This window comes from Echeneis naucrates, chromosome 23, assembly GCF_900963305.1.
Source record: "Echeneis naucrates chromosome 23, fEcheNa1.1, whole genome shotgun sequence".
In the NCBI taxonomy this organism is placed as follows: Eukaryota; Metazoa; Chordata; class Actinopteri; order Carangiformes; family Echeneidae; genus Echeneis; species Echeneis naucrates.
Window position 1 is genome coordinate 2,921,880 of NC_042533.1, and position 23,007 is coordinate 2,944,886.

The 23,007-nt window shown below is 43.1% G+C and overlaps 3 protein-coding genes across 14 annotated transcripts; 2 read left to right on the forward strand and 1 right to left on the reverse strand.

Moving 5' to 3' along the window:
* LOC115036534 (cryptochrome-1-like) lies at window positions 1-11,374 on the forward strand. Its single transcript, XM_029494727.1, has 14 exons — window positions 1-891; window positions 6,562-6,670; window positions 6,766-6,908; window positions 7,024-7,208; window positions 7,292-7,380; window positions 7,514-7,654; window positions 8,524-8,835; window positions 8,955-9,106; window positions 9,299-9,501; window positions 9,787-9,903; window positions 10,012-10,110; window positions 10,199-10,282; window positions 10,418-10,522; window positions 10,886-11,374. Exons 1-13 carry the CDS (start codon window positions 734-736, stop codon window positions 10,516-10,518), a joined length of 1,893 nt encoding a protein of 630 aa, XP_029350587.1. The 5' UTR covers window positions 1-733; the 3' UTR covers window positions 10,519-10,522; window positions 10,886-11,374.
* Window positions 11,375-12,164: 790 nt separating this feature from the next.
* On the reverse strand, window positions 12,165-14,344 carry LOC115037037 (transcription termination factor 2, mitochondrial-like). The gene is made up of 2 exons (XM_029495500.1): window positions 14,274-14,344; window positions 12,165-13,588 (listed from the first exon to the last, which is right to left on the reverse strand). Exon 2 carries the CDS (start codon window positions 13,572-13,574, stop codon window positions 12,435-12,437), a length of 1,140 nt encoding a protein of 379 aa, XP_029351360.1. The 5' UTR covers window positions 13,575-13,588; window positions 14,274-14,344; the 3' UTR covers window positions 12,165-12,434.
* Window positions 14,345-17,025: 2,681 nt separating this feature from the next.
* Window positions 17,026-18,244, forward strand: tnnt2c (troponin T2c, cardiac). 12 transcript variants are annotated; one of them, XM_029495003.1, is made up of 2 exons: window positions 17,026-17,322; window positions 17,440-18,244. In XM_029495003.1, exons 1-2 carry the CDS (start codon window positions 17,087-17,089, stop codon window positions 17,924-17,926), a joined length of 723 nt encoding a protein of 240 aa, XP_029350863.1. In that variant the 5' UTR covers window positions 17,026-17,086; the 3' UTR covers window positions 17,927-18,244. The 12 variants fall into 12 exon arrangements, with proteins under 12 accessions (XP_029350863.1, XP_029350855.1, XP_029350852.1 ...); XM_029494995.1 differs by having other exon boundaries at window positions 17,026-17,188; window positions 17,243-18,244; XM_029494994.1 differs by having other exon boundaries at window positions 17,087-17,161; window positions 17,201-18,244.
* Window positions 18,245-23,007: the final 4,763 nt, after the last annotated feature.

Below are 23,007 nucleotides of genomic sequence, written 5' to 3' on the forward strand. Positions count from 1 at the left end.
TCTCGAGCGAAGGTGCGGCGAGGCGGACGAGCGTCTATTCGTTGACGTCGGGGAAATTTTTCTGAAATAGCCACTCAAAACATCCGCCCTGCAGCGAGGGAGACGGGCCACACGGAACCGAGAGCGGCTTTTGACGTGAGTCCGGACGGAGAATCGGACAGAAATCGCAGTTAGAATAAATTTTTACATAACCAGCCCTCCCGGTGTCCGCGGTGCCACCGTGTCCTGAGGCCGCCACCTGCCTCCGCAGCGCTCCGGTGTGTTCGTCACAGCTCGGCTCACTCGGGCGTTTTAGTACGTGGATTATTTAAGCGTGTTTGTTATTATTCTCATTATTTTATTTTATTTTTGTTACTACATTCAGAAAAACAAGTTATACAACACGCCGGGCCGAGGCGGCACGGAGAGCCGGGTCCTAACGCCCGCCGGGTCGGCAGCGAGCTCCACGCTTGTGTCCAAATGGTTCAGCAGCTGTCGGCTTATAAATTCTTTACCATTATGGAAAAGGTTCTTTTAGAGCAAGGCTAATTTAAAAAAAAAAAAAAAGTTGGACCACCTTACTGAGAACTAAAAAACAAACAAAGGACTTCTCTTCATTTTGGATCTCCAGTGGCCTTGTTTTTCCTCCCTTTTGATATATATAAATAAAAAAAAAAAAAAAAAGTGGAGTGAGCTCTGAAAGGACTCTTGATCATTCAAAAAGGCCAAAAAAAAGGACTCGTCCAGTTGAGTAATGGTCATTAATACGATCCACTGGTTCAGGAAGGGCTTGCGGCTCCACGACAACCCGTCCCTCAAGGAATCTCTGCAGGGAGCGGACACCGTCCGCTGCATCTACATCCTCGACCCCTGGTTCGCCGGATCGTCCAACGTTGGGATCAACAGGTGGAGGTGAGACAGCATCAGCTACCAGCCCCCCCCCCCCCCCCCCCACACACACACACACACACACACACACACACACACACACACACACACACACATCTTTAATATCTTTGAAATCTGAACAGCTTGTAAGTGTCACCTTGTGATGCACTTTTTCTCCCAAATGATGAGAGCAAAATGTGAAAGTAACCAGTATGAGCTGACAGACTGGGCCGGCCTGGAAGACCCCATCATATTCTTACTGTACTGGCTCTGGACCAACGCTGATGATGATGCGTTGGCACAGCCTGCTCATCACTTTAATTCTCTGGATGTCACAAGAGTTCTGTTTCATGCTGCAGAGGCCAAGGCTGATGCAACTGCTTCATTATTTTGTGTTCAGTTTTTTGAATATTGGCGCTGGTCAAGTGTTTCCAGTCATTCACAGCTTCATGCGTGTGGCAGACTGTGGAGATTTCTTAATTCTGCCCTGTTTGGTATGTCACATGAGTTTAGTTTCACATCCAAGGTGAGTTATTCCAGTTAAATTACATTATAAATGATGTGCGTCGGTAATGTATGACATTATTAATATACATTGTTCTCTTCTAATCTGATTGGTTTGCACTCTCCGCCGTGACACCCTCAGATGTTTGTTGTACAAAAAACTATAGTAACCATTAAAATAAACATCAAGTGCAGAAGAAACATCAATTATACATTCAGATCCATAATTAAAATCAAACTAAATAAATAATGGGCCCTGACATTACATCTAATTTATAACATTACTTTTCTTTCTCATCCAAAAGAGAGTAAGACCTCAAATTGGTAAACAGTATTTTGGTGTGTTGACCGTCACCTCACCAATAATTACAGTGCAGCAGGGAGCAGTCTGTAATTATTGTCAAAATGGATTGCAGTCTTCATTCTTCATGCTATAATGTGATTTTTATGTAATGCTTTGTGGCTGAACATGTCAGTCCCGGAACTCTCTCCTGTTGAGGGTCCCGAGCTCATAACGGACCCCCGCTGCGATGGGACTGGTTACTGGACCGTGGAGGTCGAAGTTACATCAGATTGTTAGTGATTTCTTTGGTGAACTGGCTGCTCCTCATAGCTTACGTTCGCTGATCTGCAGACTGAAGTGTGTGAGATTAGTCTGAGTGTCAGACAGGATCAGGCTGTTTCACTCTCCTGATACTAATGAGTATATGAAGCTTTACGGCCTAATGTGACAGCGATAAGAGCTCAGACCGTTGAGTTTGGCCGACTGTTTGCCAACTTATAAACCGCTGACTCCATCCTTCTCTGTATCCGTCATCCATCCGCCGTTAACCTTCAGTGTTACGTGGAAAGTTTTCTCAGACAAAACAAACAGTCGGTCCCTTTTCCCTCCCAGCTGGATGTGTGACCCAGATAGTTGTGCAGCGCTGTCCCATGGCTGTGCACTGTCGTCAGCTACATAACTGCCTCTGTGTGGAAAGCTTTACTCTCCTGCTGAGCACTCTGGTTTGGGTTGTGGTCCCATGCCGTCACTGGAAGAAGGCGCGCCTATTACGGAGCATCCATGTTATGCTTCCACAGTTGTATAACAGCAGCCAGGAGGCATGCAGAGCTCACATGCAGGTCTCTCAGTATGTCATTCATTCCCTTTGTTTCATTCTTACCGCTCATATCTGACATGTAAAGGAAGATAAGCCCTTCATCCATTTAGAAAACGGGAAAAAACAGATGTGGCCAGCCTGGTGAAATAATAACATTTCTTTTCTTATTTTTTATTTATTTAAAGATTTCTTTGTGAATTTGTCTACAAATGAAGATTTAGCTTCATGGCAGAATCTACAGAAAAGCACCAGTATTGATTTATTGGAGCAGACATCTAAATTTGTGAGCTGAGTGACTATTTTACACAAAGCAAGAAAAAGTGATTTGCTGATGCAGGGAGAGGATTGTGCTGAAGGCCATGAGCTGTTTGATAGCCTGCAGTCTCTGTGAGTTGCAGCCTGTTCCTGCACAGGTACTTGTCATTTGTGTCGAAATGAGCCTCTCTGTCTGTCCTTGAGATCCTGTGGGTGATCCAGAGCCAGCGAGGCGGGTCAAAACCTGATGATATAATCACAATAATTTTCCTTCCTCCCTCCCGCCCGCGCCCACACCTCCACGCAGGGCTCAAGTAGGTCAGTGTGTTAGTTGTAAACCTTCCGTGCCTCTTGTGTCTTTGACCTACTTTTGCTCCCCTGCCGCTGCATCAGACTCCAGCTATCTGTGACGAGCAGCACAACTGTGAGCACTAATCCCAACGACGCTGCTCCAATCTGATATCTCTTTCAACAGTTTGAGCTTCAGGCTGATGAGTGAGTTAAACTGGGTGGCCTGTGATCATCAAAGACCTTTACTACTACTTATTAAAAAAAAAAAAAAGATCATGAGGATGTAATTAGTGTGAATTTGCTGTATAATAGAGTGTTTATAACAAGTAGGAGGACAGCAGCAGTTCCCCTCTCATGGAGGAGGGGGGGGGTCAGGGAGAAATAATAACAGACACATGACTTTTTTTCTGCAGTAAACACCTCAGATGAAGGTAGATTAAGCTTCTCCTTTGGGGTCAGATGTTCTGAGTCCGGCTTTGCTGAGCTGCACTGACCTCAGTGAGGAGCAGCTAACGTCGTGACTGACCTGCAGCTCAATCCCTCGACCAGCAGTGTAAATCTGAGCAGAGATGTAAGACTGCGGTTTCAACTGCTTCCATATGTGAATGTTTACAGTGTGACTGTTAAAAAGTGGAGCAGGGCGTTCCTGGTAACAAATCATTCATGCTCAGTTTAACCAACAAAACACTTCCTAGATGTTTAAAATAGGAAACCTTTCACTCCACATGATCATTATCAAAAGTGGAAGTCTATCATGTTGACATGCAGGAAGTCAAGTTCATTGTACTAAACTTGAATTCTATAGTAAATTCGAGAAACGTGTTGATTAATATTGGTGGTGGTAATATTCATCAGAAATATCCGCAGAAATGCTTGTCGATAAGAACTCCATAAAAATTAGGAACGTTTTTATTTTTCTTTTAGAAATAATTTTGCTTAGTTTGTCTCAGTTACAATTCTCTGTTATGGCTGTATCTATACTCTTGATTATATAATGATATTAAAGAGTGGTATGAGCTGGGTAATAATTTCAGCAGGCCCGGTTTTGATTTTAGACAACTTTGTGTGCCCTGGCAGATTATTGCAGAAGGGTGAAGTTAACATTATTAGTTTCGCCTTTCACTTCAATTCAAAGCATGAACATAGCTCGAGGCCTCGCTGTGCGCTTTTCTGCTCCAACTGTCAGGTTTTACTTGATCTCTGATTTTGTTTTAGCTCATTTGGAGGAGTCTAAAAACTGGTGCCCTGAAGGAAAATGGTCTCACAGTGCGCAGAAACATTTATTCGCTTTGATGGCTACAGCTCATGAAGATCAAAACCCCGGTATCTCAGAATATTAGCATATTTTCTCAAAAAAAGATTTGCAGTGCAGAAATGTTCATTGATTGGGTCTCCTTTAAAACAAACTGTGACACTTTTTGAGGTGATGCTGGTTGAAGGGTAAGTTGATCCGGCTGCTCTGCTTCCTCCAAAACTGTCACAGAATCCACTAAAATCCAGGTATGACAGCAAAACGACGGCCTTCGTGAGACACTCTGGTCTTTACGCTTTGGCAATAAAAGCATTTTTAACAGTGCACTCACAACACAAACACACACACACACACACCTGCTAATCATATCAGTACAAGATGTAATTAGGGCTGGATGGCACAGGAGGCTTCCACCTCCGAACTTTGGTTGCTATGGCAACAGCAAGGGACACGCCAGGTTACTGCTGCTCTGTTTGGATGCTTGTGTGTGTGTTTGCTTGCTGTAATAACACTTAATAATTACCACTTTGTTGGAAAATCAAACACAAAGACGCCATGATGAAATATTGGGTCATGTTTCCTCCTGTCGCTCAGTCTCTTCTTGTTCGCTGGCGATCACATACTGTGATGATTAAACTCCAGAGGAGACAGATCAGTTGACTCATCCACTCTCTGCATGATTCAGCCTGAAGGATGAACTCGGGGCTTTGCTTTGTCCACACAAACGAGATGCACATCAGTGTGGAGAGCAAAATCCAGGCTGTTCCTTGAAAGTTGTTGCAGCTGGTAATAAAGAAACTGAAGGACAATAGAAATGCTGGGCTGTTTTTCCGTGTCCTCGGCGAAGTGACCTGGTCAGGCTTCTTAATTCATGCAAAGTGGAAAACGAGCGGAGCCACAGAGAAGAAAAGTGACGCCCAGAAGGAAAATAATTTTTCTTACACTTCGCCTCACTGCTGGTTGGAGACATCCTGTGGAGGGGCAGTTAGTTGTTGTTGTTGGCGGGGGGATAATTTCATTGTCATATGAAAAAAATGTTAATTACAGTTTACATAACAGGACATTTGCAGTCCTCAAGCAGAGATGTCATCGTCTGAAATAAATTCACAGTATTTAATAGAAAACGCTTATTTTTTTCATTCGTCATGAGAGATTCAACTCAGCGGGTGGATATTAAACTCTGAAAGTCTTTTTGTATCTAATTAAATCTGCATAATTGAAGTAGAAAAGATTTAATGACTTGTTATATTAACAAATTCTCTCCTGGTGGTTTTCTGGATTCATTTGCTTAATATATTACAGATACATTGTCGGTGTGAGACATGAGCCTCCTGTGGTTTTCAGAGTTATAGAATCATAAAGTGAGATAATTCATCTGCGTGGAAATAATTTGACGGTATATCTGATCTTTATGGCAAAAACCTGAACCACAAACTATTTAAACTGGACAAACTGCGACATTGTTAAAATGAATGACACGGAGCCGGCATGGTCTGTTACGTACGGTGTTCTGTGATGAGGGAGTATTTGCCTTTATCACTTTGTTATTTTTTATTTTTATTTTTTGTCCAGAATGTCCAGTTCCCAGTTTGTCCTGCCTGTGGCTTTGTTATCTAACCAGCTGTGACACATTTACCACAAATGGGCTCCTTCACTGTGGTTAAGGGGGCTTACTGACATTATCCCACTCAGCCACAGATTGTTTATCCTTGGGCTCTGCAGGTTGATGTGTTTTAACTCCCCGTCGAACATTTACTAAGATGTGAGCTGCTACTTTTGCATCACTGAGATGCCAAACAAAGGCTCGCCTTTGAAAAAGATCTAAATATAATAAGAATTTTAACATTTTTTAGAAACTGCATGTGTCTTCATTAGACTGTGATGAGTAGAGAGGAAGAACCAGTTGCGTCGGAGCAGCATATAAATATTTACATTTCATCTGTGTGTCATTTTCAAGTAGGCGGAAGCAGCTGCTGAATTTGTTGAATTAGGTCACTGACTTGTCAGCGATATTGTATTTCCTACTGTGTCTCGGTCTTGAGTAGATTTTTCTGCGCTTTGCTGCATAAATCTGCATATCAAGGAGTGTGTTGAGTCAGAGCTGCTCTTTGGTTCTGCCTTTGGCTCGTTTTCCAGTCCAAACCAGAGTCATATTGCTTTTCAAATGTTTCCCTCTCAAACTTTGATTGCAAGAAAACACGATGTTCTTTTTTTCCCCAGTGAATGTCGTCGGGACTTATCTTTGAGTCTCGTACATGTTTGAACCACATTTTATTCTCCGTCATCCTGCAGGTTCTTACTGCAGAGTCTTGAGGACTTGGACTCCAGCCTCCGTAAGCTCAACTCCCGTCTGTTTGTGATACGAGGCCAACCCACTGATGTCTTTCCCAGACTTTTCAAGGTGACGTGCTCATTTCAGAGCACCAGCATTCGAACCCTAAACATTCTCCTCCTGTATCTCACTTCATTTTATCCTTTTAATCCGCCTTCCTCCAGGAGTGGAAGATTACTCGCCTGTCTTATGAGTACGACTCCGAGCCCTTTGGGAAAGAACGTGATGCCGCCATTAAGAAGCTGGCCTCTGAGGCTGGAGTGGAGGTGACAGTTCGCACCTCCCACACACTCTATGACCTGGACAAGTGAGTTTCTGTCACCCTGACGACGGCGTTAAATCCATCAGAAAAACCAGCAATGGCATGAGACCTGAGCTTCGTCTGTGAGCTTCTTGACCCTGTTGGTGCTCCTCCCCTGCAGGATCATAGAGTTAAATGGGGGTCAGTCCCCTCTTACCTACAAGCGGTTCCAGACCCTCATCAGTCGCATGGACGCAGTGGAGGTGCCTGCAGAGTCCATCACAGCTGAGATCATGGGGAAATGCATGACGCCGCTGTCCGAAGACCACGACGACAGATTTGGGGTCCCCTCCCTGGAGGAGCTTGGTGAGTCAGGAGCTCACAGTAATGATGGGGTTAATGCAGACTGGGCTGAATTTTAAGATGTTTTTTAAATGTCCTCCCTGCAGGATTTGATACCGAGGGTCTGTCCTCAGCCGTGTGGCCGGGGGGAGAAACTGAAGCCCTCACACGACTGGAGAGGCACCTGGAGAGGAAGGTCAGTCTGAACCAGAAGAGCAAAGAATAACCTACATTTGGAACTTTTTAAATAGATAGAAGTGGGTTTTTTGACATGACTCTGCGCTATAAGTGCATCTTCATGTCCGATCATTTCTCTCTCTCGTCACCAGGCATGGGTTGCCAACTTCGAGCGTCCCAGAATGAACGCCAACTCGCTGCTCGCCAGCCCGACGGGCCTCAGCCCTTACTTGCGCTTCGGCTGCCTCTCCTGTCGCCTCTTCTACTTCAAACTCACCGATCTCTACAGGAAGGTACGTCATCAAACCGCTCTGGGTCCATCTGGACCAGATGAGCTACCGTATTATGTGAAAATCCTGTTTATATTTTTGAAAGTGTGAGTCGTATTGTGTTTGAGATGAACTTTAGAGTTCCTAGGCTGAATAAATGTTTAAACTGTGTGTCAGCCTGTCCAGTTTTGCTTAGAAAAGTTTTTTGACATGGAGAAAACATGTTCTGAGAGAAACCAAGTTAAAAGCACCTCCCGACATCAACCGCAGATCCGGTTCACGGACGGACTCATCTGTCATGCAGCCATGAATATGCTATGATCTGTCAAATGGGGAGTTTAAAGGCAGTCAGAAAATCAGGAAACTGTTTGTGTAACCAAAACACAGAATAAAGAATAAGCTGTGATGGAAAAATACCCAGATAAGCTACATGTTTCAGTCACAGTTTGCTTTATAATGAGGCGAAATATCTGCAGTCTTAATCTGACGGCGCCACTTCCTCCTGTGTGCGATGCTTCTGGAAATATTAAGTCAAGTTTTATTGAGGAACGAAACTTTCTGCATTGCTGCTTTAATGTTTTGATGAAGTGAACACAGTAATATAAATAGCAGCAGTTCCACCCACAAATGAAGTCAGAGAGTCAGCACCTTTAGACGATGACTCATTTTGGCCGTGACGATGCAGAAGTTAAGTAAATGAGTTTGTCTTTGCAGAGAAAAGCTGCATCCTTTATTGTAAATATACAGTCTGCCAGTTAGTGTTTGATTGTATTCAGTTTGACATTTTAAGTGGTATTCTGTCTCATTTGGTGCTTAAAGGTTACTTGTCTGTCGGGACTAATGAAGGATTATTATCTTCTAACATGAATGTGCCACCTCTTTGACCCCACCAGGTGAAGAAGAACAGCTCCCCTCCTCTGTCGCTCTACGGTCAGCTGCTGTGGCGCGAGTTCTTCTACACAGCAGCCACCAACAACCCATGCTTCGACAAGATGGAGAGTAACCCCATCTGCGTTCAGATCCCCTGGGACCGCAACCCCGAGGCGCTGGCCAAGTGGGCGGAGGGTCGCACCGGTTTCCCCTGGATTGACGCCATCATGACGCAACTGAGGCAGGAAGGCTGGATTCACCACCTGGCCCGGCACGCCGTAGCCTGTTTCCTGACCAGAGGAGACCTGTGGATCAGCTGGGAGGAGGGCATGAAGGTAGACCACGCTGATCAACAGGATCAGATGATTTATTCAGTTCTTTGTATGTCACAAATATATCTGGACGTTTGGAATTTTCCATCTGGTCCATGTATGTTTTTTTTTTTCCCGGTAAGGTGTTTGAGGAGCTGCTGCTGGATGCAGACTGGAGTGTGAACGCTGGCAGCTGGATGTGGCTCTCCTGCAGCTCTTTCTTCCAGCAGTTCTTCCACTGCTACTGCCCCGTGGGCTTTGGCCGACGCACAGACCCCAACGGAGATTACATTCGGTGAGTTGTCGTCATCTGCTCACGGGATGCCTGTGTAAGTGCCAGTGAGTTAGCTTTCAAGTGCCTGATATGCTGTGGTGCTGTGGGCTCATAATTCACTGCTGGCTGAGATCTGAGAACTTTCAGCTTGTCCGACAAATATATTCTAACATGCTACTTTCTCAATAAAGCGTTTCTCCTCTCCTCACTCAGGCGCTACCTGCCCATTCTCAGAGGGTTTCCAGCCAAGTATATTTATGACCCCTGGAACGCCCCGGAGAGCGTGCAGAAGGCTGCCAAATGTATTATCGGCATGCATTACCCAAAGCCCATGGTGCATCACGCAGAAGCCAGCCGCCTCAACATCGAGCGGATGAAACAGATCTACCAGCAGCTCTCCTGTTACAGAGGCCTCGGTAAAGATGCTTCACTCTTTTTCACAAACATCTTTAATAGTATTAGGAGGCAGGAAAGGAATAAGATCATCTGAATTGTATTTCTTCCCTTCTTCCCTCTGGTACCGGAATGACTAGAATCATTTAGCTATTTAGAGGGAAATAAACCTGTTCAGGGAACTTGGGCTGTGGTCTAAGTTATGTGTAGCAAAAGTTCTGAGATTCATCAGACCCTCAAAAGTTAATAAATGATTTGAAGTCGCTGTATTTTGTTCTGAGACTGCTGGTGGTTCTCTGTGTCGGCAGGCCTTTTGGCTACAGTTCCCTCCAACTCCAACGGTAACGGCAACTGCGGCAGTGAAATGTCGTCAGATGTGATGGGATTCCATGTCGACACAACACATGATGCTGCAGCTGCATCTGGTCAGTAACAGAGGACTTCCTTTGACTCGTCCTCCTCAAACTTAATGATTTTACTTTTCTCTGCACTTGTGTCATATTTCTGAAGAACTGTGTTTTGTTTTTATGCAGGCTATCAGATGCCAGTTCACTCCCAGGGTGACTGGCAAAGTGGTGTCATGATGTACCTGCAGGACGAGCCGCAAAGCAGCATTGGCATCCATCAACAGGGTGGGGGACCTGCAGCCTCTACGCATTTTTCTCCTCCAGTAAATGGCCCAGTTAATAGCTCTGCTAAGCTTTGAATTTTGCTCTGTAGTTCCAGGTTATGCAGGAACCAGCTCCAGTATGATGTGTTACACTCAAGGCAGCCAGCAGATTCCTGCTCCCGTCATCCAGAAAGGTGAGCACCGATGTACTTTCAGACTGCAGTTGTTTCACTGATTAATTCTCTTTTCTTCTTCTTTCAAGCTTGTTGAGCTCCAGATTTATACTCTTTTATTATTTTTATTGTAAAAGTCTGCTGCTGTGTTTTCAGGGCCTGAACATCACTCCGCCGCTAACACCAGCGGCAAACGGCACCGGGAGGACAGTGGAAGCAGCAAAAGCTCCAAAGTCCAGAGGCAGAGCAGTCACTAGAAAGGTGAGTTGGAAATGTAACAATAACGCATTTCCATCGTAAAATTTCATACATGCTGCTGTTTTTGGTGCTTCCACTCATTGAATTACAGTAAAGATGTGGATAAATGAGGATCGTGGGAAAAATAATTGTTCTAAAAACAAAAAGCAGTAATGATCATTTGCATAGTCCATGTTTAAGTTTATATTGAATGAATTTTGTATGAATTTACGAGAAACACTAAAATTGAATCTGAAAGCAATCTTTATTTTTGATGTTGTCAATATGTCCTCATAATGTCTTAGTTGCTTTTTTTCCTTTTGAAATCGCAAATCTTCAAAAACTGCAAACATAAATATCTTGATCTCCCTTTTTCTCTCCACACAGGTGTTTTCTGCAGACCTGCCAGCACAGAGTGGATGCTAAGACTTACATTTTTTATTAAAGCACTACACAGTTGCATGATCACACACCCTCAGGAGGAGCATACAAACCTGTCAGTAAACACATTCATTCACAAAAGTAAAGTTTCTTAAGTAATCGGACTGTATGTTACCTGGTGGACTCCATGACCTGACCAGTGTGTGAGCACTGGAGCGGCTGCTACACTGTGCTCATCTTTGGGTTAATAATGCTGGGACTAAAGTCCTTGTGTATATAATGAATTTGCTAATTACAGCTCACATACAACCTGTACATATTTGGATATTGTATGTGTGTTTTCTCTTTGTGTAGCCATAGACCCATTGATATATTTTTGATATGAGAAATCATTGTGGATGGGTTTCTTTCTTTTTTTGAAAATTTCCAATAAAAATTAAAGCATTTATAGACCGTCCATTCTAAAAAAAAAAAAAAAAAAAAAAAAAAAAAAAAGGAACCTACAGTGAGAAATCTTGTATCTGCTAATTCTGTCCTCTTTTACCCGACTTCCTAAGCCGTTCGATGAATCTGTCATCAGAAGTGTTTTGGTCATCTATTTGAGTTGGCTCTTTTTATTCCTCACCACTGTAGAGGTGCTATCAGTATCACGTTAACTATCAACTCATCACCCTCATCTGTGGTCTTTGACAAGCTGATGATAATAACGATGCATTCATATCATGGTGCCCCCCCCACCCCGTGTAATTCCTAATAAATGTACCACTGGAGAGCACCGCTTCATTCGCTTCTTGTTCCCTCTCATTGTGCTTGTTTCATTAAAGCTGGCTTAAATATACAAACGGTCTCAACCTGTTCTTTGGTGTTCAAATGTTAAATAAGCTTCACAGTGCTTCGGTTTTTGTAAAATAGAAATTAGTATGTTCTGGACTCTGAGCAGGTTCGAGTATCTCGGTGTTTTGTAGGTTAGTGAGACTAAGATGGAGGAGATAGACGGATCAGTCATGTGGATGTTGAACCGAGCTGTTTAAGGAGCTCTGTTGATCTTTGTTCCAACCCTCTCTGAAGGTCATGACCTCTGGGCACATACAAAAGGCTTTAGGTGAGCCAAGTGAGATTTGGACATCTGATTAGGATGCAGACGGATTACATGTCCAATTTCCCCTTGAGGATCTGTAAAGTGTTGCTGGAGAGAGAGATGTGTGGATTACTTTGATTAGCTTGCTGTTTCCATGATGCAGGATTTATGACGCTGAACAAAGAAATTCTCTTAAACATGCTGAAATTTATTTTTCATCTGTTGTCTTCAGTTTTGACAATCAGTTCTTTCATTAGAACAGTAAGTCTTATTTAACAGAAAATCTTAAAACAGTTATTGCATCGTATACTCAGAAGAGCTCTCTGCATCAAAACAACAGACCATGATGAAGGCCACAGTCAAAATATGTCGACTTGTCCTCAGTGCTTCAAGTATTGCTGGAGGTTTTAGTCAAAGAGGTGAGGCTTTTCTTGAATTCAGGGGTAAATAACTTTTAAAACGTATGTTTTCTGACATTCACTCCTCAGCAGATCTGAGGGGAGCTACAGGGTTGAAGAGTGGCCTTTGCTGTCTGAGGTGCAGTTTGCCATAACTCATCTCAAAGTCCTTCTTGGTGCCCACAATAACATCCAAACTGCCGGCGCGTACATCGTACCCATAGGAAGCCAACTTCTGGATGCGGTAAAGCACAATTTGTGTGGTGAGCTCCAGCACGTTTGGAGATTCCTTCACCTGCTCCATGCTCACTCCAACGTCCATCAACCCCTGGAACCGCCCCACCAGAATGGGCAAGGAGTAGTACAATATGGCCGGGCAGCGGATCACTATTTGCTTGAGTTCATCCTGTGAGCAGGCGAGCACCCCCTCAATGTAGAGCAGCGCCTGCCGCATGGCTTCAGGCTGCAGCTCAGAAATGGAGGCTCTGAGGCTGGACACCAGGTTCAGAAGCTCCTCTGTAGTGAAGCCCTGCTCCCTCAGGAAGCCCAGACTGTCCCTCCAGGCCTCAGCAGGCCGCAGCAGGATGTACGGGTTCTGGCTGAGCAGCTTCTGCAGCCAAACACGCAAGTTTCCCTCATCGCCACCCAAGTCCAGGTAGGTTTCCCTCAGAGTGTGGATGACCTCCTGGTTGCGCTCCACAGGTCGACAGAAGCTCTGCGGGGCGCTTGCCATCAGTTTACCGATGATCCGCTTGCTAAGGCGAAGGCTCTGGAGGTACAGGATGTTGGCCTGCTGGTTGCTATGGTGAGTTAAGGTGAAGAAGGAGGCTGGGAACTTCTCAATGATGCTCATTAGCTCACGCTTGTTGGGGCACACAGACACCCAAAGGTCCCTCTGGGCGGCCACATCCTCGGGCCGACACAGGACGGCCTCGGGGTGAGTTTCCAAGATCCGGGCGATCGCTGTCGTGTCTGCACCCATGTCCCTCAGCAGATCAGCGGTTTCAGGCACATAGGCAGAGCTCTCAGACAGGACCCAGGCTTTCAGCTTGCGCACCTTCTGGATGTCCACTGACAGCTCATAGAGAGCATTAACCGTGTGCTGGTTTTCCAGTCTTTTGCTCTGAGAGGTCACGGTGGACGCCGAGACAGAGGGAGACAGCAGCAGCCTTATCCTGGGACAGTACGAGCACAGGGAGGCAGTGGTGACTCGAAGCATTGTTCACAGTCAATCTGGAGAACAAAGAACAAGAAAGATCTAATTACAGAGTGAACGGGCACGAGTAAATCCTGATTAATCAAAATACTCTTTGATCTAGTGCAGCTGTGAAAGACGACAATCTCATTGCTTGTTATATCCAACCTACCGCTCAAAACCAAAAAAAAAATATTACTCTCACTACCAAGAAACCAGAAAATTACTTCAGAAAATACATTTTTGGGGAAGCAAGCTGTAGTCCTTCTATCTTCTATTAAAAATCTTTAAAACATTCATGTACTACAACATGAGATCCACAGAGTTGGTTTAACTTCAGAGTGATTTCACAGGTAATATCCTTAAATTTTTTAGCATTAAAAATATACATAGAATATACATTTTTAGAGTTTACCACAGCTTCAAACTGTTTGGCTCAAAAACACGTGTGGATAATTCACATGCATATCTTAATAAAAATGTGAAACAGGGATTGTCCTCATTTTCCACGGGGAACAGTGTGTCCCATCTTCTTTTCACATGTGAACCCAGGTTGTTATTTATGTGTGTGTGTATGTGTTTTGTGTCACAACGCTGTCAGATCACAACCGAGTACACAAAAAAACACAAACAAATCCTGTGGCAGGTTAAACGATCAGGCTCCGACAACGACCCGGAAGTGGATGTTTGCACGGCAGGAGTGAATAAAACGGGATAAATTACCTAAAACTGGAGAAACAGCTGAGAATATCCGCTTTCATAACAAGAGCAGGGCTGCTGGGCGGAGCTACGGGGGAAACACATGAGACACACGTGACTCCGCGCTTCCGGTTTTCGGCACGTAGCCCCACCCACCGGGCAATTTTAAAGCCACAGGTAGCTTAAAAGTTGAATAAACGAAAAAGGTGGACGTCGTTAAAATAAAGAAATAATGTCTGGAATTATGTTTGGACTTGAACGACGAGGATAAAATCTAAAATTTAAAATATTCACGGCGCAGGTAAGAAGGTAAAAACATGCTAACAATGGCATGCTACCTTATCTTCTTTAGCTTAGCGGTAATGTTGTGGATAATTATCAATTAACTCAAAAATAACTTATTTAACGTTGTTTAAACAACTAAACAACAACTTAACAACGGTTTATGGGGTTTTAAAATCACTTTATTTCGAGATGCTTTTATCTCAGCTCTGCCACTTATTTATTTCACAGACTTTAACTTACATTGGCAAACGAAATGAAGATATGTTTCTTTATCCATTTCCATTTAACACAAACAGGGCCGGAATGTAAATAAATACTGAAGGCTTAAGTTCAATTTGGAGGTACTTTTCCGATTCCTTTTCATTTATTTCATTTGTTTATATATTCTACTGTAATCCAGAGGGAGATATTGAGATTTTTGTTTTAAAATGACTGAAAAATTACATGAAACTTGCACTCAATCAGGTACTTTGAAATGCTTAACGTGTCTTCTGTTTTTATTTTGTCAGCACACAAGGAAACTGAAAAAGAGACAGGAGCTACAGGCTGCTGCAAGCTGTAATGGGTGAGCACTTATTTTTAGTTCCTAATTTTTGTATCCATGTTTAGAATAATTCTCTCAGCGATGTGCTGAAAATAAGAAACAAAATGCACAACAAGACCCTCGGGATATAACCATCAAGCTGTTCTGTTTGGAAATGTTAAAAGTGCGTGTGTAAGATAATATGTAAGGGTAAATATTTGTCAGTGTGGCACAAAACTGACAGTGTTGCCAAATACAGCAACATTGGCAAACACTTAACTGTAATGTTTAGTGTTGGACACATGAGGTCACTGCATGGTTGCCTCTTAAAGTGTATCTGCTACTTTCATGAACTACAGACACAAGAGAAGACTTATCTGAGTGAGTGAAGCTGAGAAGGAGGAGTGGCTCATACAGGAGTGTTTTTATGTTTCTATCGGTTCATTTTAAGAGTTAAGCCGCAGAAGGCGTAGCTATTTACAGTCCCTGTCATTTGTTGCCTTTCTTTGCTGATGGACACAGTTGTCTCTTGCCACCGGCAGCCAACGGCGCCTTGATTATACTGGGGCCACCTGCTGTCCTCATGTTGTGCACAGGCATGTTTTACTGGCGCTCAGTCTACTCTGGGATGAGGGAGCCATGGGACACTCTACAGGCTTTGAGACTTGTTTTGTGGCCCTCTAAGGCCACAATTACCCCCACTCAGTATGAGCTCTAGAAGATCTATAATAAGACTGACAAACAAGCCCGTGGAGACAATGTGTTACAGTATAATAACGCACAACGGTTTGTTTCTAAGGAGTTGCACACAGCCATTTAACTGGACATCTCTGATTATTCGTAGCACCTGTCTGTGCTTGCCAGTTACCTCATCCTCTAAAAACGACATTTGTCCTTTTCCACCAATTCTTGTCATCAAAATTCTTGACATCAGTATTTAAATGTTGCCCCATGGAAGCAATTACACTTTAATCTGCTTTAATCCAGAGCCTCAAATAGCAAGAATGTTTTCATTGCATTCCAAAGTGGAAACAAGGCAGGACCAGGAAAGCTCGTCTTGTACGTCATTCTTCTTGTTGAAGCTCTTTGGTGGCGCCTATCTATCTTTAAGTGTCCTTCATCTTTAAAGGAAAAACTGTTGGCTTACTACAAAGATGACTAGATAAATCAAAACATATTTATTTGCAGGAAAAAAATGGGTGTAAATGTGGCTTTTCACTTTTTTTACTCTTGGTTATTTTTTAGCTTAAAATAAAAATTATTTCAGTAATTTTTGTTTGGTGTTAATTGAGTTAATACCTAGGTATTAGCTTGATTAGGAAAATGTGACAGCTGTTACTTCCCATCATTAAAATCCTTGCAGGCTCTGATGTACTTTAAAGATTACAGTTTACTTTGTTAATGGACATTCTTAAAGACCAAATACTTTTCGACAGTGGCTTTTAAACTATCATGATGGCTTTGCAAGTTCCCAAAATTCTGATTACATTTGTGTGATTCATAAACAGCTCATTGTAGCAATCCAACATTTAGAAAGGAGCCGTGGTGCCTTTTCTTGTTTATGCTCTATATTTCAGCCTCATAGTCTCTCTTGTCATTGCAGACGTCACAGAGAGCCTTTAAATCTATGGATGCTATTTGTTGTGGATGATACTATGTGCTGCTTTGTGGGACTGGAAAGCACAAGTGTGTGTGTGTGCATCTGTTGTGAATCTGAAATAGTCTCTCATCTTGTCCTTACAAAGGAATGAGGAGCACAGCAGGGGCATCTTTAGGGGATAAGTGGGGGTGTGTATGTGACTGACAAGACTTGGTGAAGGAGAAAATAGACTTTTCCATCTGTCTCAAAATTTGCCCTGTTGCTGACCCGTGTGCTGGAGACTGTGGTTAGTCTCCGGTCACATGGTCAGGGCAAACACTTAAAAACCCCTCCAGCTACACACCCAACACCCCAGTCATCAGTGCGAGACACCAGCTGGTCTTGGTGTACATCCCTCTGTCTTCCCTGGATAGCCCCTGAGCCATCAGCATGTCAGACACAGAGGAAATTGTAGAGGAATATGAACAAGAGGAAGAAGAGGAGGAGGTGATTGAGGAGGAAGAAGTGGAAGAAGAGGAGGAGCTGACGTATGTTGATGCAGAGAAGAAGGAAGAGCATGCTGAAGAAGATGAGCATGAAGAAGAGTCCAAACCGCGACATAAGACAATTTATGTTCCAAATATTGCTCCTCCAAAGCTCCCGGATGGAGAGAAGGTGGATTTCGATGACCTCCACCGCAAGAGACTGGAGAAGGACTACAACGATCTCCAGTCTCTAATCGAGCTGCATTTCTCCAACCGTCAGAAGGAGGAGGACGAGCTGGTGGCACTGCGTAACCGCATTGAGCGTCGCCGCTCTGACAGAGCCGAACAGCAACGTGTCCGTGCCGAGCAGGAGCGAGAACGCCAAGCCCGGCTGGCTGAAGAGAGGGCGAGGCGTGAGGAGGAGGCGGCCAAACTGCGTGCTGAGGAGGAAGCCAAAAAGAAGATGATATTCACCAACAAGTCCTTTGGTGGCTACCTGCAGAAGGTGGACCAGAAGAAGGGCAAGAAGCTGACGGCGCGAGAGGAGAAGAAGAAGGCCTTGATGGAGCGCAGGAAGCCACTCAACATCGACCACCTGAGCCAGGAGAAGCTGGTGGAGAAGGCGCAGGACCTCTGGCAGTGGCTCCACCAGCTGCACGCCGAGAAGTTTGAGCTGGCCGAAAAGCTCAAGAGGCAGAAGTACGACATCTATGTGCTCCGAAACCGAGTCAGCGACCACCAGAGGGGCTCCAAAGCATCCAAGACCTCCCGCGGTGCCAAAGGGAAGTCCGGCTCCTGGAAGTGAGGGGTGGAGTCCATGGCAGCTGGACCACTGATTTGTTTCTGGACTGTTCGGCTCCTATTTTCCAACTCGTATCATAAAAGCTGAGTGTAGATTGACTGGGACCTTCTTTTTCAGAGCTCCCTGAAGGACTGAAAAGAATTTAATGAATGCAGCATCTTGAATAAATCTGACTGTTCTATTGAGACAAGATAATTAACTTTATTTACTAATTCACTTTGTTAAATCTGAATGTGTGGTGGTGTATTCCTGCTCCACCCCAGTATGCTGTGTTTTATTTTGCTCTATTAACATAACAGTATTTTCACCAATGTAACATGTTTTATCCTGAAGATATTCAAAAGTATTTGGTGATGGATTAAAAAAAAATGTTTTCAATAAATCCAGATTTGAATTTCAACCATTACTGTTTTCAGATGGTGCAATGCTCTGCCTAATTCTAATGTATCTGTTTAGAATAACTCTCTTAATGCTTCATTTTATTTCTGTTTATTTCTTCTTCATTCATAGAAATGTCCGGAATCATCCACCTGTTTTGACAAAGGTAGCTCTGAAACAACTGCTCTGAGTATTTCACTGCAGTGATGAAGATTAACGTGGGTGGGGTTGTGTTAAAGGTCAGCAGGTGTGGCCCAGCTGACTTTTCACACAGCTAATTTAGTCTTGAAACTCAGAGCCAAAACCTGAAGAAGGGATGACTGTTCAAATGCCATTTGATGTCCTGAGGGTGTGAAAAAATCAAAAAGGGTCAGTTATTCATTCTGTTTTTATTGTACTTATAATTGGATACATTTTTACTTTTTCACAAATTCTTCCCAAACACAATCAATCTGAACAAAAGTGAACATTTTAAAAGAATGAATTAGCTTTTCTACAATATATATCTACACAGACAGTGCAAGAAAAAGAATAGTAAAAATATAAACAAGAGATTTCAAAACATTTACGTCCATTCAGTCTGATATGATCACTGAATTAATCCTCTTCTGTCAATTTAATGCCAATGTATGGAATAATGAAATCCAGTTTCCAGAAGGTGGCAGTACAACTGTTTGTATCAACCAACTTTTAAAACGCACATCTGCATTTCACAGCTAAATGACTCTGTGTTCTTATGTATAGTATTTTTATTCATAAACTCGTACAATCACCTTCATGTAGGTGTACTGAGTTTAAAAATATGGTAGAAAAGACTCGAGAGCCTTAAAATCAAGCTATTCTCTCACTAAAAGCCAAAAATGAGTGTGTAGAGACGCAGCCGTTGATGTTGTGCACTTGTTCCCCTCAGAGATAGACTTTTATATCATACACAGCAGCGAAGCCCCCGTAACCTGCAGTAAACGGATGTCAGATTTCCTCTCCCCTGTAGATTGTGACAGTAAGGCTCCAAGTGTTGATGCCTCGCTGCTGTTTTGCTCTCGTGGCCGTGACAAGCCATTAAAACCCTCCAGACACCACAGTATGTCAACAGGTTACCATAGCGACAGGGAGAGACTGTCTATGTAATCAGGTCTTAACCCCCCCCCCCCCAATCACATCTCAACACACTCACATCCACGGTGTGGGGGTCTGTATTGACAATGTGAAGACATACCGCTGCATCAATCGAATTCCCATGATGCACTGGGGGAACAAGATGTTCCCACAACTCAGCTGCTGCAGTTGAATCGGATAACAAGTGCAGATCAGGTTTGAAAGAGGAGACGTACTTCACTGTGACACACATGAATCTGAAACGTGACCGCTCATGTCATAAAGTAAGTGTGTGTGTGTGTGTGTGTGGGAGATGGGGGTTAGGTTAAAGGTCAGGGCCGCTTTCTGGTAATCATACATTCATGAGTCAAACATTTTAAAGCACAAAGTGGCTTGAATTTCATTTACTCGTGCAGGAAGAGACTACTGCCCATTCTGGAAAGAGACTTTTGAACCTGACTGTAGAAGACTGACCAGAACATCAACAGCAGCTGGGTGGATTGGCTCTTTGCTTACAAATATGGCCATGGAGGATTAAAACAGTTCCAGGGGTGGCTGTCTTGATGCATTGGCTCTAATTCCCCATATGTCTGTGTGTCGCAGTGTGCATTTAACTCCAATCTTCCATAACGGTTGTCAGGAGCCTTTGTTGTGTTGTTGCTCATTCTTCCTATTAATTATTAACATTTTTCTTTAATGAGATTTAAATGAGCACAATGAGAAATAAAAACACAATTTCATAGTAAAGAAGAAGCTCTTTACATCCAACAGAGAGGGATCTGTTTTCTAACAAACTTTAGTTTATTAGCTCTGTATATATTGGCAGATAAAGGGATTTTATTCTGAAATACATCACTTGTCAGTGTGCAAGTAAACTACAGATTGCAGCATGAGTGAGATGACTGAAGGATGGAAATTTATTAAGATTAAAATATGAAGTCTTTTAGAAATGAGCTGACATTTAAGATCAGTGTTGGAAACTCAATAAATTATTGTACTGTGCTACTGTATTTTAGTAACCTTTAGTAAGGAGATAAGAGAGGAACCATAGAAGGACCTTTCCGTTAGCATTTAGAGGACACAACTGGCTCTTATTGCCGCTGCCACTTACTTTGACCACAACCTGCCAGGCCTTAGTCTGAAAACCTAGAAATAAATGAGCATTTTCACACATCAGGTTCCCTCACATTAAATTAGGCAGCTAATTCAGGTACTCACTTAATCATGGGGATGTTTTTGAGTAAATTTAATCTGAATTCATAGGTCAAGTAAGAATCAAAAACAAAACGAGTTATGTGCATATAAAACAGTTCATTTTAGTTTTCTCCTGGGTATTTTTATGACAGATCTCAATGTTTTATTTTGTTGTAAACATACACACACAGAATGCCAGCAGGGAAAGCAGCTCAGGGCTCTCTGGAAGCCTGTAGCCGGTGGATAAATTAGTCTGCCCCAGAGAGGGTGCCGTTTGGGCTTATCTCCAACCTCCCCCAAATTGAGGTGGGAGTTGGTAGCAGCCAGAGGTATAAAGGAGATTTAGCCTTTCCGACAAGGCATTCATCTCTGCACCTCCTCAACATCCTGCAAGTTTGTGTGCCCTGATCCCCGTGGCCTTATAAAGATATGATGCTGCTGAGCGTCCAATCAGCATCTCTTTGCAGCCCTTTGAGAGTATTGAGGGTGTTCATGAGTATGTACAGCTAAAGCGCCATTGAAATATTTCCTGTGTTCTTGGTTTGTGTTCAAGTTCAAGAGTCTTTATTTGTCACATGTGGTACACCCACAGTGAAATGTACTTGCATAGAAGCACCCCTGTGCACACTGCGCATAGCAAATTCCATGACTTCTGTGATTATCTCTGTGATTCTGGAGATTATGAATCACCCCAGTTTGTTCTGTTTCATAAAAATACATTTGGTTCTAAGAGATCCCCACAACAGAAGGGTTTCTGGGTTTCATTAACCAAACACTTTTTTCACAAACTGCTGGGTGGAGCCTGTTTCTCCAGATGTTCATTATCTCAATCTATATTTTCCTCGCAGCAGTTATTTAAGTAAAGCAATTATTAAATGCTAAATTACTGTACTGTACTGTGTATGAAGTGTAATAGCACCACATTTTTATCTTCCTTTGAGTCTTCCTCACAAGGATCAACAGTGTTAGCAGAGCTCTCAGCTGTTACTCGAAGATGACTATGTTGGTTGAACTGAGGCCTGTTGACTATTGGCATCTCATAACTGTCCATATGTAATCAAACTATTCTCACTTGGCTCCCTCTGTCTGCATTTCATGGCTCATAAGACACGCTCTCCTTTCACTGTCTCATATAAACCTTTTTATTGGTATAGATGGTAAAACAGTATTTCATGAGAGAGAAGCATTTTGGGAAATATAGTTGTCTGCTATGTTCTCAGTACTTCAAAGCCCACATCTTCTGACCGATTATTTACAAGGTGTGATATTATACCTCCCCAGAGTTAGTGAGCTGACTAGCTAGTGATTAGTGAAACTTATTCACCCCCCAGATGAGAGATAATGCTGTATTTCATTGCTGTCTTTGACTGGTGCAGTCTCATCATTGTGAAGTTATTATAGTTAAAAGCTTTAAATGTAAACTGTCTCAGAGACTATAATATAATATCTCCTGTTTGGGAATTGATGAGTCTTCAGTGAGATCCTTCAGATGGTGACTTTGGATAAAAGCGGTAAAATCTAAGAAGTTTTATTCTCTGAGGTTGTTTTTGCTGTTTGTATCAGCACTTATACTTGAAGTGTAGGGGAATACGGATGTATTGGACTGTGGGATGGTTTACGTGTGATTCTCTGAGTCATTTTGTGCGCCGTTCTTGTCATGTGTCATGGGCAAACACTATTAATATAAACCAATGCAGTTACCTAACAGCTTCCTGGCGGCGGCACCCAAAGACCCTTTAGAAGTACACAGGTCCAAAATATGACTCACCATCAGCGTGTAGGAGCTCAGGCTGTTCATTCATGGAAAAATAATACTAACATTACACATCTGCTCACTGTTGTTCTCACTGGCTTCTTACTCAGTCTGTGACTGTGAAATAATGCGTGGTTCATGTGGTCTGCAGGAAGAACTTAACGCTTTGCCAGAGTTTAAAAAGACCTGGAGGAGTCCCGAGCGTCACCGTCAGGTCCTGTGGGGGGCTGTGCTTATCAAGACAGAAATATAAATATTAAAACTCTTTGTACGTCAGCGTAACAGTGCAGTGCTGATTATTGTGAGGGATATTTTTTATTTGGTGTATGGTGCTAAAACACGAAACAAGTAAATAAAAAGAAATTCAGTAGTGCTAATGGCCAAGGCACAGTGTGAGTCTTTAAAGTTGGAGCCCTGGACTCGTAGGCTAGATGTCAGATGTGGTTTAAAAAAAGAAAGCTTAAAATGACCAATATGTTGATGAGTTGTTTGTCCAGTTGTGGAGGTGATGATGCAATTATGGTCTGGATTTGTGTAATATAACATTGATTTCTCTAATCACCTGAGATTTGTGAGCAGACTGATGAATCCCACAGGAATAAGTGTGAGAAAATGATTTTCATTTCACACCATCATCCACACTAACTAATGCAAATGTTGGTAA

What these genes read in the sequence shown, in the direction of transcription:
- LOC115036534 (XM_029494727.1), top strand. Translation starts at nt 734, where the DNA reads ATGGTCATTAATACGATCCACTGGTTCAGGAAGGGCTTGCGGCTCCAC. An exon ending in TCTTTCCCAGACTTTTCAAG is followed by an intron (nt 6,671 to 6,765) that starts GTGACGTGCTCA and finishes GCCTTCCTCCAG; the next exon opens with GAGTGGAAGATTACTCGCCT. An exon ending in TGATGCTGCAGCTGCATCTG is followed by an intron (nt 9,904 to 10,011) that starts GTCAGTAACAGA and finishes GTTTTTATGCAG; the next exon opens with GCTATCAGATGCCAGTTCAC.
- LOC115037037 (XM_029495500.1), bottom strand. Translation starts at nt 13,574, where the DNA reads ATGCTTCGAGTCACCACTGCCTCCCTGTGCTCGTACTGTCCCAGGATA.
- tnnt2c (XM_029494992.1), top strand. Translation starts at nt 17,087, where the DNA reads ATGTCAGACACAGAGGAAATTGTAGAGGAATATGAACAAGAGGAAGAA.